Source organism: Lepus europaeus, chromosome 14 (genome assembly GCF_033115175.1).
Source record: "Lepus europaeus isolate LE1 chromosome 14, mLepTim1.pri, whole genome shotgun sequence".
Taxonomy (NCBI): domain Eukaryota; kingdom Metazoa; phylum Chordata; class Mammalia; order Lagomorpha; family Leporidae; genus Lepus; species Lepus europaeus.
The window spans coordinates 47,437,069-47,454,023 of record NC_084840.1 but is presented as its reverse complement, the minus strand read 5'-3'; the positions used below and the strand labels follow the sequence as shown (position 1 = coordinate 47,454,023).

The following is a 16,955-nucleotide window of genomic DNA, read 5'->3' as shown; positions in this document are numbered from 1 at the left end:
TGAAAATCCAATTATGTTACTCTAAATAGTGCCTGAATAATACTTTTTCTCTTAAATAAAGCAAAAAGAAAAACCTGCTGTATAAATTTTTAAATCATCTGATACGAAGAATTAGATTTATGATATTCATTAAATATCAAAGAAATTCCAAGCAGACCCAATGTAGGATACCTTTTTATATAAGTGAATTTATGCATGTATTGTAGGGGCTGTACTGATGAATATGTTTGAGGCTTTCAGCTCTTAGTGGATACAAAATAGAATGATTGATAAAATCCTCCCTACTATTGGCTATTATTTACTGACTCTTAAGTGGCAGGTTGTATTTATGCCAATTTATCTGCTTCAGGGAACATTCTTGATAGCAGAACAAAGTGAATAAAAGTAGTTTGCTTTGCAAATGAATGCAAATGGGAGAGCCTTTCGGAAAGCCCTTTAACAGGGGCAGTGCACTTTGATTATGAGTGAAGCTGCCATTTGGACATGGTGAAAAGAGCACGCTGGAACCATTGATTGGGGGAGACAGTAAAAAGTCAGGAAGGGCCCCGTTAAGCTTGCAGTGAGGCAGGCGGATGTCAGTGTGGTTAGAGCACAGTGGGAGAATGACAGGGAGGATTAGTGTCAGGGAGAAGCTGTGCTGTAGCTGTGGAGATAGTCCCTGGGGTCACTCACCTCTGACTGCTGTTCTGTGCTGATGGTTCTGTAATGCAAACTGCCTGATGTATGACTGTTCATGATCGGAAATGGTGATGAGAAAAGGTATTTGTCTCAAAGATTTCCTTTTCTTTCTTTTTCTTTCTCTGTCTCTCTCTCCCTTTCTCTCCCTGCCTCCCTCCCTCTCATTAAAGGAAAATAAGGTAGGCTTTCTCAATCTCTCTGCTGGCTACTAGAGTATTGTTTAATACCAGAGTGGTTACTGGCTCTGGTTGAGGATAGCTTAGTGCTATAATACAATGTAAAATAACTAACTTGGTTGTTATTTGATCATTTCTTTTTCTTAGTTTTAGGTTTGACCACTGTGACAGATAAAATGTAGAAAGCCTGTTTGCTGTTAGAATTTTTGTTTTGTGGATAATAATCTTTAAGGTGTTTTATTATTCAGTTTAATAATTTGGTCAACTTTTAGAAGCCACTTATCTTCCCCAGATTGAAATGTTACTATGTATGGATTGATGGTTTAAGTGTGGGGCACAAGAGTTCCTAATTTTCTTTCTAGTCCCAAATTTTATAAAGTGCTAGCATTTGAAAAATTAAACTTCTTGAAAATGTGATTTTTTAAATTAAATATTGTTATATAGAATGAACCAAAAAGCGTCTTTGCCTCAGTTCTGATTCTAAATCAGCATTTTCTTTGTTCACAGTTTCATTTATACTTGTAAGGATTTGATTTTGTTTGTTTTCGTTAAAGGATAACTTAAAAACAAACTTCAAGCCTTTTAGTACTAACCTATGTGAGGCATTTGTGAGCAACATTGCTTTTCATAGGCTTTGAGAATGATGTCTCACTTTAATGCAAAACTGAAATGTCTTGTTTTTTAATGTCTTCAAAATCCTGTTTTTGTCATATTTCTTTTTTGGTATACATCGGAAAATCTTAAAAGGTTGCTGGAGCTTTGCATTTAATATTCAACTCAAACTGTTGCATATAATAAATATATATTATTATACATTTATTATTATACATTTTGGATACATTTTATTTTTTTAATGCAGAAAACATATTGCCAGTAATTTGTTTTACAGGTTTGTTAAATGTTTTAACAACCTTTTTCCCAATTACCTCTTTATTTTCTTTAATGTTTTGTAGGCACCCGAATGGACAGAAGAGGACCTTAGCCAGCTGACAAGAAGTATGGTTAAGTTCCCAGGAGGAACCCCAGGTCGATGGGAAAAGATTGCCCACGAATTGGGTCGATCTGTAACAGATGTGAGTTCACTCAGATTTGCATTGTGTGGAAAGTGACACAACAGAGTAACCCAACTATGCATAGAAGGCAGACATAGATGGGCCCAACATTATCTTTGGAGAAAAGCTACAATCCTTTCAGGACTTGGGAGTGAACCATTAATGAAATAAGCAAGAAGCAGATGTGAACCAGTCCCCTGGTTCACGATTAACAGCTGTGGGAGGAATTTTAGTATTTAGAGACTCAAGCTACTGTAACCTAATCACATAAAAACAAGGCCAGTTTTTGTGTTTATAGTGACTCCTTTAATTGTGGAACAGATAGATCTCAAACTGATCATAATTAGAGAGGTTATATGTCAACTGGGTCTTTTTAGCCCTGAAATACAGAGTGCTATTACATTTAGACAGGTGGTTTGGATTAATTAAAACAATATTCCTATCATACAAACAAAATGTTTGCCTTTTTCTTTCAGATGATACTAAACATTCATTTTGACAGATTTTTTAACAAGAAAATGTAGATACGTAATATATACACATATAGATCTTATAGATACAAATATTCCTATATTTATGTTGGCCATAACTAACATTTAAAATACAAAGTATTTACCTGGAAAGGGTTTGATCTAACATTTAGGATGCTTTTTCAGGAAATTTAGAGAATCTTCTTAAAAACACCTAGCACAGTGCCTGATATGAACTAAATATATAGTAAATGTTTGATTGGAATAGAGAAAAATCCTTTTTCTTATTATCAGTGATTTTACAAAGGTTAGTAAATATTCTTTACTAAGTTTACATTAAATAAATCTTACCTATCAAAAAGTACATAAGAGGCTACTGAAAGCCAAGATTTAAATGCTCTCTTCAATTCTGTAAGTATGCCATTAGGGTTTTTAGGTAATAATTTTTTAAAACCCTACAAAATGAATACTAAACACAGCTTTCATAAAAAAGCTTTGTTGTAACTATTATTTTCTATGGACTTCCACTTTTTAATTTAAAGACAAACTTACAAAAATATTACTGTTAAATTTTTTTTTAGATTAGGCTTTCTTGGAGAATTTTAAGCTATATATATGAATACTGTTATTTCTATATAGGTCTTTTATTTGAATTTTTATAACAAGCTTTGCATTATTTTTACTCAGAGTTAAAGTCTAACTATAGGAGCAATAGCAGTTGGATCTTGTGACAAACTTCTCTTTGCTATGATTCATGAGGAGTGATCCTGAGTGGCTGCAAGGCAGCCTTTTCTTGTGTGTTGCTGGGGCATACATTTTATAATCTTCTAAGATTGTGAAAGATAAGTTAGTGCACTTCTCTATAAGGACTTGACCAAGTTAGAAACATTTCATGGTTATTGATATTTTAATTTAAATACTATGACCCTCTGATTATACAGCAGCTATTAAAAATTATTAACAATAATTACTAAGGTAATTTTTAGAAAGTTACAAAACATTGCTTTAAAAGGCCTCAGATTTTTAGTTCAATTACTCCTTTGAAGACAGCACCATCTCTGACTAACTTTTAAAATAATATTTCTTTGAGGCTCTGTAGTGCTAAAGGCAAACAGGGAAATGAGTAGAGCAACATTTTTAATTAATTTGCTGTTATAAACAGATAAAATCTGGTTTATATTTTTATCTATATCTAGGAGAGAGGTGAAAGTTTACAAACTGCTAAGAACATAAGTTATGTAACCAACAGTCTCATAGATTTGGATATCTGTAATTAATTTACAAGAATAATTTTGGTGCAGCCACGGGCATTATTTTAAATGTTTTGTGAACTCATCCCATGTGTTTCAGTTTTTTCTCCAGATTTACCCAAAGGACACTGATTTTATGTCTGTAACAGATATTTTTTTCTTTTATCATGGAAGTAGAAAACTTGGCTTTTTAAGTTGTTCTTTCATTTTGTTTTTACCTTGGAAATAAATTTTTAATAAACTTGAATTTTGTGGCAGCAAAAAAAAATGCCATTGTGAACCTTTCCTCTGTCAATATATGTATATATATGTATATATGTATATATATGTGTTATATATGTGTGTTACATATATATATAATACACACATATAATACACATATATAATACACATATAGAGAGAGACAAACTCCGTTTTCATTCTGTGAGCAGCATCTCCAAAGCTGGGCAGGCATTTCAGTAACTACACACATGTACAGGAAGTCACTCTGGCTAAAAGAGAGTAGATGTCTGAAGATTCAGGTAACTTGAGTTAGTAACTCGGAGGAGTGACCTGTGAATCGCTGTGGGGCAGATAAAATGGGTTCAGCAAGTGCAGTTCCTTCACTAGAAAGTTCAGTGAAAGTTAAGCACACCTTCAAACATCACTTATGCTTCTTGACTTCTGGTGCTAATTAGATTTGTTTTCATTAAGTATGTGATTCTGAAAAAGAAGTCAGCTTCAGTTGGCTGTCATAAGAACCTCTGCACACTGACCTGATCGTCTGACCAGTTCTCTCTGCACAGCTGTTCTTTGACCCGATTTCCTTTCGGAATTTGTAGCTTCGGGCTTAGTTCTCTTTCTTTCTAGAAACAATTGACCTTTTAGGGGAAAAGGTGAGAGTGTGCCAGTGGTAGGGTTCATATGGTTCTTTATGTGGATTGACACTTTACAGTTTAAAAAAAAAAAAAAAAAACCTATGTTATGCTTCAATTAGGAAAAGAATTAAGGATGTTAACTGTCATAATTACCAGAACTAGATTGCTAAATTCTACTCTGGATAGATATGAGCAGTATTTTTAGCTTTAAAAAATTGATGCAAATTACATTTTAATTCAGATACACCTAAAACTGTAAAACCTATGTTATTATTATTATAGATTAAATATTTCAGATGTTAATATATGCCTTTGAGCAAATATTTTAGGTAACCACAAAGGACACTGAAATTGTAAAAATAACAGAGAAAACAAAAACTATATGCCTTGTAAAATCAACTTTAATGTGATTATTAACTGCAGGTTTTCTAAATCAAGGTCAGTGAGCTTCAGATTTCTAGCTTGTGAAGTAATACTATTCTCTAGCCTGAAAGGATGTAAACTGATTCTGCTTCTCTCCATGATCACTAATCTCTTGCATTCTGGTTATGATGTCAGACTGGACATGTCTGCCTGCTTCAAAAAAGTCCAAGTAGGCAGCAAAATAAGACAGGTGGCTAGATTTAAACAGACTTTGTAATTAGCTAGTGCCATAGTGAGGGATAAGAGGTGTGTAGTTAGATAAGCAGCCCTTTATGCAAGCGAAGAATAAGAGAAAACATTTTTAAAATCCCCAATTTTATTTTACATCGCTACAACTAGAGAAGAGACAGAAATACCTGTAGGCATTTTTACATTATTGGGTTTTTATGAAAATTTATTTTATATATTTGAAAGAGTTACAGAGAGCGGTAGAGACAGAGAGAGAGGTCTTCCATCTGTTGGTTCACTTCCCAGATGGCTGCAACGGCCAGAGCTGCGCCAATCCGAAGCCAGGAGCCTGGAGCCTCTTCCGGGTCTCCCACGTGGGTGCAGGGGCCCAAAGACTTGGGCCATCTTTAACTGCCCTCCCAGGTAACAGCAGAGAGCCAGATCAGAAGAGGAGCAGCCAGGACCAGAACCGGTGCTCATATGGGATACCGGCACTTCAGGCCAGGGCGTTAACCCACTGTGCCACAGCGCCGGCTCCTGTACATTATTGTTATAGTGGTTATTTCAAAAATATAGGAGTGGGATTTTTCAATTGAAAATAAGTTTTATGGTGTATCAGTAAACTGAATATATAGTTATTATCTTGGCAAATATATTGCTACTACTTTTTGAGTCAGACAGGCTCTATATAGAATAATGAAAATGACAAGGGTAGTCTTTCTGGCTTCATCCACATTGTCCTCTTACCAGCTTCCTGCTGTAGCAGTTCCCTAGGTCTGGGCCTAATTCCATACTTTTCTCCCCCCCTCCTTCCCTCACAACCTCACAGGCTTAATGATATAAATGAATGGTTCCTTATCCCATTCTCCTTGAGGGATTGCTCACTAGTTAATCTTATAACCAACATGGTACCTGATCATGTAATGTGTTACCAAATGTCTGTCTGTCTCTCTCTCTCATGCACACACACACTTATATTTCTGTTTTAATAGGAGTTTTCAAGTTCCAAGGATATAAATGATTGCTCTAAGAATTTCAGACAACTTGGTTACCCATCTGAAAGAAAGAAAGATAATGGATTACATTGAGGGCCGAGGTCCTTTTGTGTTCATAAGTTAAAATTGTATAATTAATTGATTAATCTCTCTATAGATGTGGGTAGAGTTTTGCTAAATATTCTATGATTTTTAGACCACAAGCTTATCGATTTATATTCCGTGTCATCATTTTTGTCTTAACATTGAACAGAATTACCCATAAGACATGATTATAAACTATATATGAGAACTTTCAAAAATTTAGTTATCAAACTAATTAGTTATCAAGCTAACATTTCATATTTTTATTTATTTACTAAAGGCAGAAAGAGCTCTCACTGGCTCCCTCCCCAAATGCCACCAACAGTCAGACCCAGGCCAGGCCAAAGCCAGGAGCCAGGAACCCAATCCTGGTCTACCCAGGTACTTGAGCCATTAGCTACTTCTTCCCAGGATTCACAATAGCAGGAAGCTGGACTGGAGAGCAGAGCATGTACTCAAACCCCGGCACTCAGAAATGGAATGCAGGTGTCTTAATTGCTATGCTAAACACCTGTACAACGTTTTTATTCTTAACTGCTTTAGGATACTATTGATTATTCCATTATTTTTGAGTATTTTATACCTTTCAACGCTTTAAAATATATAGTCACACACTATTTAATGATGGAGATACCTTCTAAGAAATGCATTGTTAGTTTTGTCATTGTGCAGGCATCAAAACCTATGCTTAAACTAAGGCAAATGTGACGTCATCAGGTGATAGTCTTTTTTTTAAGATTGATTTATTTATTTGAAAGGTAGAGTTACAGAGAGAGAGAGAGAGAGAGAGAGACGCAGCTCTTTCCTCTGCTGATTCATTCCCAATATGGCCACAATGGCTGGGGCTGGGCCAAGCAGAAACCAGGAGCCAGGAACTTGTTCTCCTACATGGTACGTGTCTCCTACATGGTACTTGGTCTCCTACATGGGTACAGGGGCCCAGGTACTTGGATCATTTTCTGCTGCTTTTCCAGGCCATCAGCAGGGAGCTGAATTTGAAGTGGAGCAGGCACCCATATGGGGTGCCAGCGCTGCAAGCAGCAGTTTTACCCACTACGCCTGCTCGGGTGATATATTCCTTTTTTTTTTTTTTTTTTTTTTAAAGACTTACTTATTTGAAAGTCAGAGTTACACAGACAGAGAAGGAGAGGCAAAGAGAAAGAGGTCTTCCATCCGCTGGTTCACTCCTCAGTTGGCTGCAACGGCCAGAACTGTGCCGATCTGAAACCAGGAGCTTCTTCCAGGTCTCCCATGTGGGTGCAGGGGTCCAAGGATGTGGGCCATCTTCTACTGCTTTCCCAGGCCATAGCAGAGAGCTGGGTTGGAAGTGGAGCAGCCAGGACTCGAACCAGTGCCCATATGGGAGGCTGGCACTACAGGCCAGGGCTTTACCCGCTACACCACAGTGCTGGCCCTGGTGATTTATTCTTACGAGTCCACTATGTTATATGTGGTCCGACGCTGACAAACCTTAAGTGACATATAACTGTTTTATTTTACTTGATCATCACAATATGGTGACTTAAATAGGCAGCTGTTATTTCCATATTACAGCTGAGTAAACTGCTGCTAAGATATTTGTTCAAGCTGATGCAAGTATTAGTGGAATTGGGACAAAACAGATACTTGGATTTTTCACCTAGTGTGTTCTTACCACTCTTAATTCTGCTTTATTGTACAATATTTACACTTTGTCTAAACTTTTATCATTAGACCTTTTTTGATAAAACTATTTCCATAGCAAAATTTTAACACATTCAACTAAATTTTTTCCTTAACCATAATAAAAAATAATCCTTATAAATAGTATTCTGGACTTCAGCTTTCTTATATAAGTGTGTAAATATATATATATATATATATAATTAACAATACTAGTCTCTATTAGTTATTAGTTCTGTTCTTTTCACATCATTACAGAACATGAACATTGAGGCCGGCGCCGTGGCTCACTTGGTTAATCCTCCGCCTGCAGCGCTGGCATCCCATATGGGCGCCGGGTTCTAGTCCCGGTTGCTCCTCTTCTAGTCCAGCTCTCTGCTGTGGCTCAGGAAGGCAATGGAGGATGGCCCAGGTGCTTGGGCCCCTGTACCCGCATGGGAGACCAGGAGGAAGCACCTGGCTCCTGGCTTTGTATGTGCATATATCTGGCCGTAGTGGCCATTTAGGGGATGAACCAATGGAGGGAGGACCTTTCTGTCTCTCTCTCTCTCTGTCTAACTCTATCTGTCAAATAAAAAAAAAAAGTCAAAGAACATGAACATCTTTTCATAATAATAAATAAGACCCACATTTTTTTTTTAAACAGTTACATAGTATTCCATATTGCTATGATGTAATTGTAGAGTATTCTACTTGTCTACATTTAAATTATTATTATTTTTTTTTGCTATTATTGAGATGTACATGCTTTTTTTAAATTTATCTTTCACTTATATCTGTTTTCTCCACTTGTATATCTAGAAGTAGTGGTGCTTAGTTCTAGAATATGAATGTGAAGTAGGTATTTGGCCAAGTAGTTAAGATGCCTGTATCCCATATCAGAGTGCCTGGATTTGATACCTATCCCTAGCTCCTGACTCGTCTTCCTGCTGATGCAGACACTAGGAGGCAGCAGTGATAACTCAAATAAATTAGGATCCTGCCACTCCTGTGGGAAATTTGGATTGAATACCCAGGACCTCGCTTCAGTCCCAGCCCAACCCTGGCCATTGCAGATCTCTTGGGAAGTAAAGCTCACTCACACATACTCAATCTTTTTGTCTCTATCTCTGCCACTCAAATTAAAAAAAAAAGTATATGAATGTTTTTAGAGTTTTTAATGATTCTAACATTGGCTTCCAGAGTGGTTATAACAATACACAATCCCACTTGGTAGTATATGAGAGGCCTTTTCCTAATGTTGTCAACACTTGCCAATGTTTTATTTTTCTTTATCACCCATTTAATAAGTAAAAATTGTAATAGCACTGATTTCAGTAGCTTGACACCTTAGTTATTACTGATTTCTAAATATAGTTTGTATTCCTTCGTTAGGATTTTAGGACAGACCTGTCATGTCTTCTGAAATAATTTTTTTCCATTTTCTTTATATCTTATTTTGTTATTTTACATAATTGCCTTAGCAATTCCAGAGAAATATTAAATTACAGTAGTATTGATTAATGCATACCATTTTTTGTTGTTTTCCAGTATAGTAAGGGAACCAAATGTGTGGCCATTAGTTTTAATATTATTCATTGATATGAGAGAGATGCATAGTATAAGTGGAAAGTTTCCTTCCACTTGATTTTTTTCTGTTTTGAATTATTACAGTTATTTTCAGGAGTACATGTGAAATTTTAGCAAATTTTTTGGCATCTTTGAAATCATATCATTTTCTCATATGACCTAATGAAAATGAGTGTATTACATCTCCAAGAAAGTCTGTGTGGTCACATAAAGTTATTTTTTGAAACAGTTGGTGTGATTTGAAAATAATTCAGATTCTTGTATTTATGCACATAACTGAGAATATTAATGACCTTTTGGTGTTTCATTGGTTAAATATCTTTAGGTAAGGTAGTAACAGCCTTCTAGAATTAGTTTATTCCAGTATTCTAAAATTAATTAACTGTAGCAACATTTGAGCATTAGATAGCCAAGAAAATATTGGATTCATAGAACAAAGGAGAGGATGGCATGAAAAACTAATCAGAACAAAAATAAGTACCCAAATAATTGAAGTAGGATAGTTGAAAGTTATTAGGAAAAACAACCTAGAGAGAACAAAAAAAAGACAAATAATTTTAAGGTATTATAGAAAAATAAGAAACACAGGAATCATTCCCAGAGGTTCCGTTCTAATTAGAAGGATTCCAGTGACAGAAAAAAACAAAGTCAAAATAACTGTTCAGATAATACAGTAAAGTTCTCTAAGACGTAGGGATACCTGGGACAACTTTGTAAGAGCCTGCCAAAGTTAAATAACATCTGGGGGAAATTTCTGAACACTGAGAATATACAAACCTTTAAAACTGTGAAGAAGATGGCTCCGAATAAGACAAACCAGAAAGACGTGAGATCCCTAAGGAACTGTAGATTCTGGGGGACAGAGGAGCAGTGTCTTGATAACTGTGAGCAGAAATGTTCTCAATCTAGAGCAGACCAAGTCTGATGGTAACTACATGGGATGGGGAAATGTACCTTTTCTTAAAATTTTCCTGATGTTTTATCCAGCAATATGGAATCCACAAAAAAAAAAAAAAAAAAGGTGACTCCAATACAGTAAACAAAAATCATAGCATCCCACAGCCACATAGCAGACCAAGAGAACAGTAAGTCCAAATTGGAGTAGGAGAACAAAGGGCTGCATGACAGGACCCTGGGAAGGAGAGCGAGAAGAGATAGTATGAGAACTTGGGAAAATGTGTATAATTTTTAAAAAGATTTTATTTATTTATTTGAGAGGTAGAGTTACAGACAGTGAGAGGGAGAGACAGAGAGAAAGGTCTTTCAGCTAGTTCACTCCCCAGATGGCGTCAAAGACTGGAGCTGCGCCGATCTGAGGCCAGGAGCCAAGAGCTTCTTCCAGGTCTCCCACATGGGTGCAGGGGCCCAAGCACCTGGGCCATCTTCTACTGCTTTCTCAGGCCATAGCAGGGAGCTGGATCAGAAGAGGAGCAGCTGGGACTAGAACCGGTACCCATATGGGATGCCGGCACTTCAGGCCAGGGCTTTAACCTGCTGTGCCACAGCGCCGGCCCCTGGAAAAATGTATATAATTTTTAAAAAGCAACTAGAAACTCTTCCAAGAACAAAAAAAACCATAAAAAAAATTTTGACTATACTAAAATTTAGAATGATAGAATGAGCACAAAAATTTGATATTGGAGGGGAGGAGAGAATCTGATATTGGGAACATTCTGAGTGGCACAAGAAGTGTGAGTCCTAGCATAATACTTGCCTCGATGGTGAGTAATATTTGCCAGGTCTTAATTATGTAGTATTGTTATATATAGCTATTCATATTTTAAACATTTTATGTATTTTACAGATAGTTTTTTCAATTTTTAAAATCTATAAATTATGGAAGACTGTGGCATGTTAATCACCAAAGTATCTTCTCTCCTCTCCTCTAGTGATGGATTTATAGTCAGGCACGGGTGTGCCCAACAGCACTGGGTTTCCAAGCCCCCCAAGCTCTGATATTGCTGTCACTAATTGCTTTTCAGAGGAGCATAATTGAAGTAACGTGTGTTCATAAAAGCTTTTGTTCATTTTTCCCTTCTACTGAGCTGGAATGCTAATTGGTCCGCAACTAAGCTGCAACCATGAAGGCAAAGACTGTTACATTAAGGAAGAGAGAAACTGAATGCATGGAGTAAAAGGAAAACCTTAGAGACAAGTAATAGGAAAGAAAATAAAGCAGGATACAGATTAGGATACAGATTGAAAGGAGTTGCAGTTTACAAATAGGGTTCTGAGGAAAGTCTTCTCTAAGAAGTGGTGTTTGAGCAGAGATACAAAGCAGGTGAGAGGGCAAGCTTGCCTGAGTGTGTGTGTTCTAAGCAGAGGAGACAGAAGTTACAAGGGCTTTGAGGAAGGAGCTTGTGGAGGGTGTACAAGTTCCAGCAGTGAGGTCAGTGTAGCTGAAGAGGACTAAGAGGGGACTCCAGAAGATGGCGGCCATTTTGGGGGTGAACCAATGGAAGGAAGACCTTTCTCTCTGTCTCTCTCTAACTCTGCCTGTCAAAAAAAAAAAAAAGAGGTAGTGGAAAACCAGACCATGTAAGGCCTTTTTAGCTCACATAAAAATTTATTTTGAGATATAAAACGTCTCGAAAATTTAAAGCAAATGAGTGCAGTGATCTGAAAGGATTATTTGACTGTTGTGTAGAAAAGAAACTGGCAGGGAAGGTAGAGAAGCCGGAAACAAGGCCAGACAAGAAACTGTTCATTTTTCCATGCTTTAAGATGTTCATTCAGACCAGGGTAGAGGTGAGAGAGAGGTTGGATTTAGTACATATTTTATGAAAGACATGTTATTTAGCTGTGTGTAGTTATAATCTTAACAACTTTGAAAAGAGCTGTGAACAAAAATGATTGCCTGTGGGTGAAGGTGCAATGATGTTTTTAGTCATAAACTCATGTGTATTGCTTTAAAAAAAAAATGCATGGGTTACCTTGATGTTTAAAACTACTTTTAAAAGTTTAAAAAAACAGAACATTTTACCTTTGAAATTTTTCTGTCAGAATATATAGCCTACTTTATTCTTTTTTTAAAGATTTTATTTATTTATTTGAAAAAGTTACAGAGAGAGGTAGAGACAGAGAGAGGTCTTTCATCTGCTGGTTCACTCCCCAGATGGCCATAGTAGCCAGAGCTGAGGCGATCCGAAGTCAGGAGCCAGGAGCCAAGAGCTTCTTCCTGGTCTCCCACATGGGTGCAGGTGCCCAAGGACTTGGGCCATCTTCCACTGCTTTCCCAGGCCACAGCAGAGAGCTGGATCGGAAGAGGAGCAGCCGGGACTAGGCCCATATGAGATGCAGTGCTACAGGCCAGGGCTTTAACCCGCTGCGCCACAGCACCAGCCCACTTTATTCTTTTTAATATTTTATTTTACAAACCTTTCTGACTTATGGAAATAGAGTACCTAATCCTAAAATTTATATGGAACCAAAAAAAAGTCCTGAATATCTAAAATAGCCTTAAGAAACAAGAACAAAACTGGACACATCACCTTTCCTGATTTCAAAATATATTACAAAGCTATGATAACTAGAACAACACGTTTCTTTTTTTGTTAAGGTTTTATTTATTTCTTTGAGAAGTACAGTTACAGAGAGAGGGAGAGACAGAGAGAAAGGTCTTCCATCTGCTGGTTCACTCCCCAAATGGCCTCAACAGCCAGAGCTGAGCCAATCTGAAGCTGCTACCTGCAATGCTGGCATCCCATATGGATACAGGTTTTTGTCCCAGCTGCTCTGCTTCTGATCCAGTACCCTGCTAATGGCCTTGAGAAAAAAGCAGCAGAGAATGGCCCAAGTGTGTGGGCCCTGTCATCCACGTGGGAGACCTGGAAGAAGCTCCTGACTTCGGCCTCACCCAACCCTTACCATTGCAGCCATCTGGGGAGTGAACTAGCAGATGGAAAATTCCCTCCCCTCCCCCTCTCTCTTCCCTTCTTCCTTTCCTCCCCCTCCTTCTTTCCTTCCTTTCCCCCTCCCTCTCCCTTCCTTCCTCCCTCCATGTGTGTATGTGTGTGTCCCTTTCTCAGTGTCCATATACCTTTCAAATAAAGATTTTTTTTTCTTTTTTTTTAATTAAACTTTTATTTAATGAATGTAAATTTCCAAAGTACAGCTTATGGGTTACAATGGCTTCCCCCTCCCAAAACTTCCCTCCCACCCGCAACCCTCTCCTTTCCCGCTCCCTCTCCCCTTCCAATCACATCATGATTCATTTTCAATTCTCAAGATTTTTTTTTTTCTAAAAGTGAAAAGACACTTCCAGGAATGAGAGAATGTATTTGCACATCTTACACTACCCAGGATATCCATATAAGCTTACAATTGACCTAATAAGACAGTCAGTTAAATAATGTCGTCATAAAGGGTATGAACAGACATTCTTCCAAGGAAAATATACCAATGTCCAATAAACATAGGAAAATGCACTAGTAATGGTGGAAAAATGAATCAAATCCACAAGATACCACCTATTAGGATGGCTAAAATAAAAAGCTTAGCTAATAGCAAGTGTTAGCAAAGAAGTGTAGAAACTGGAACCTTCGTACACTGTTGGTGTAATTGTGAAATCATGCAGCCACAGTGAAAAACAACCTAATAGTTCTTAGCTAAACAGAGAGTCATCATATGACTCAGCAATTCTAGGCATACACCCAAAGACATGCCCATACAGAAATTTGTACAAATGTTCATGGCAGCATTGTTCATAGTAGTCAAAAGATGGAACTGCCTGCATTAAAATGCCATGTATCCATACCTCAGAAGATTATTCAGCAATAAAGAGGAATGAAGTGCTGATGTAAGTTACAACTTGAATGAATCTTGAAAATGTTATGCTAAGTGAAAGAAATCAGGCCAAAAAGTCCACATATTAATTATTCCATTCATAAGAGTGTGAAAGATCACAATAAGGAAACCCAGGGACAGGAAAGCAAACTAGAGCTTGAGGGAAAGGAGTTTGGGATATGGAGTAGGAAGGATAGCTAAAGGGTATGAGTTTCATTTTAAGGTGATGAAAATGTTTTGTAATTTACTGTGGTAGTCATTGTGTGTTATCTATGAATGTACCAGGAAGCATTTTTGAATTATACACTTCCAGTGGGTGAATTATATGTGAATTAAGTCTCACTAAAGATATTTGAAAAAAAAAAAAAATCAGGGGAGATCTTCATTTACTACTCTAGAGTAGTCTAAATGTTTTTGTTAGTTGAATAAGAAAATGACATAAGAAATAAAAGCATTATCCATACTCTGTAAGTTGTAATAACATGAATCTAAAACTGTATTAAAATTCATAGAACTGAGGTGGACTTTGAGATAGAAGTTAAGGCATCACTTATGACATATCCTGTATCAGAGTGGATTCTGGTTTTGGCTCACTCCAAATTTTAGCTTCCTGCTAATGTGGAAGGGAGCAAGTGATGGCTCAGTGCTGGGTCCCTGCCACTCATGTGGGAGACCTAGATTGAGTTCTAGGCTCCTGGCTGTCAACGTTTAGGGAGTGTAACAGCAGATGGGAGTTCATTCTCTGTCTCTGTCTCTCAAATACATAAAACTAGTTTATTTTTAAAAGATGAGAAAGTTTAATAAAGTTAATCATGGGATTATGTAACAGGAGAAAAAGCAATTTTTATTGGCAGGTAATTTTTAAAAATCAAATCTAGAAGTAACTGCCTTCAAATAAATGAAATCGTTAAAAAAAAAAAAAAGTAGGCTGGCACTGCGGCTCAATAGGCTAATCCTCCGCCTGCAGCGCCAGCACACCGGGTTCTAGTCCCGGTCGGGGCGCCAGAGTCTGTCCCGGTTGCCCCTCTTCCAGTCCAGTTCTCTGCTGTGGCCTGGGAGTGCAGTGGAGGATGGCCCAAGTGCTTGGGCCCTGCACCTGCATGGGAGACCAGGAGAAGCACCTGGCTCCTGGCTTTGGATCAGCGCGGTGCGCCGGCTGCAGCGCACCGGCCGTGGCAGCCATTAGAGGGTGAACCAACAGCAAAGGAAGACCTTTCTCTCTGTCTCTCTCTCTCTCACTGTCCACTCTGCCTGTCAAAAAAAAAAAAAGTAAAATCCAAACTTAGGTCCAGAGAGACGTTGATTAGTTTGGAGTTTGTTTATTTTGAAGAGCTAGAAGACCTCTAAAAGAGTTAGTGGGACTGGCGCTGTGGCATAGCAAGTAAAGCTGCCTGCAGTGCCAGCATCCCATATGGGTGCCAGTTCAAGTCGCAGCTGCTCCACTCTTGATCTAGCTCCCTGCTAGTGTGCCTAGGAAAGCAGTGGAAGATGCCCAAGTTCTTGGGCCCTGCGCACACATTGGGAAATCTGGAAGAAGCTCTTAGCTCCTGGCTTCGGATTGGCGCAGCTCGGGCGGTTGTAGCCATTTCGGATGGAAGAACTCTTTTTCTCTGCCTCTGCCTTTCTGTAACTCTGCCTTCCAAATGAATAAATAAATCTTTTTTAAAAAAGAGTTAGTGACCATTAGAAAGGAAAGCCAAATAGTATAGCAGAAAATCTCTTGGTCTGTTTGTTTCTGTAAAATGAGAGATTGGGACTCAAGGGCTAGCATATGCTAGTGATGGACAGCAAAGACGTGAAAGCCCTACAAATATGCACAGGGATTCTCGCTAGCTTTCTAATCTTGGATCTGTTTTATTCTATCTGGGCCTCTGGGGATAACTATATCCCTAGCTAATATGACTGCTGGGAAAACTGTGTACATGTATATTTTTAAAGATTCACTTATTTGAGAAGCAGAGTTACAGAAAGAGAGGTCTTCTATCCACTGGTTAACTCCCCAGATGGCCACAATGGCTGGAGCTGGGCCCATCCAAAGCCAGGAGCTTCTTCCACGTCTCCCACATGGGTGCAGGGGCCATCCTCCACTGCTTTCCCAGGCCATTAGCAGTGAGCTGGAATGGAAGTGGAGCAGCCACTTACATGGAATGCCAGCACTGTAGGCAGAGTCTTAACCTACTACAACGGCCCTATGTATGTGTGTGACTATATATTTATATATATGTGTGTGTGTGTGTGTGTGTATAAATAATCTCAAATATTTAGAACAATGCCTGTTACATGGTAAGCCAGATGAAGTCCTTGTTATGTCTGATGATCAATTGTTACATGGTCATCTCTTTTGAGACTGACGTTCCAAGGTAGAGCTCAGGGCCAGAGACACAGGTTAATCATTTATTTTTACGTTGTTGCTAAATGGGTGGAATGAGATGCCAGAGGGGAAAATGAAAAGAACATGCACATGGTAAGGGCAGAATGTTGAGGAGCACTTACATTAGGAAACAAGAGGCAGGAGGGGCCAGCCAGCAAAGGAACATTGAGAGAAAGGAAAGGAAAACTAGGAGGTGCTCTAATGAAAGCAATGGCAATAGAAAAGATCAAGGGAAGACGATCTTTCAGAATAGAGACCACTTGAAACAAGTTTGAAGGTTTATAGAATATGTCTGATGGGAAGGGAGAAGTTGAAGATGAAAGCAAAGGAAATTAATTGATGGAACACAGTTCTATTTAAGTGACAGGTTTAGCCTCAAGAGAAGGGAGGATAATTTTCTTTCTTTATATCAGGA

The 16,955-nt window shown here is 38.1% G+C and overlaps 1 protein-coding gene across 1 annotated transcript in view; it reads left to right on the top strand.

The window, feature by feature from the left end:
• DNAJC1 (DnaJ heat shock protein family (Hsp40) member C1) overlaps positions 1-16,955 on the top strand; it is a 174,988-nt gene that overhangs the window by 147,636 nt on the left and 10,397 nt on the right. Inside the window, exon 9 of the mRNA XM_062210570.1 lies at positions 1,808-1,927. Coding sequence (XP_062066554.1) covers positions 1,808-1,927 — 120 coding nt within the window. The remainder of the gene's footprint in view (positions 1-1,807; positions 1,928-16,955) is intronic.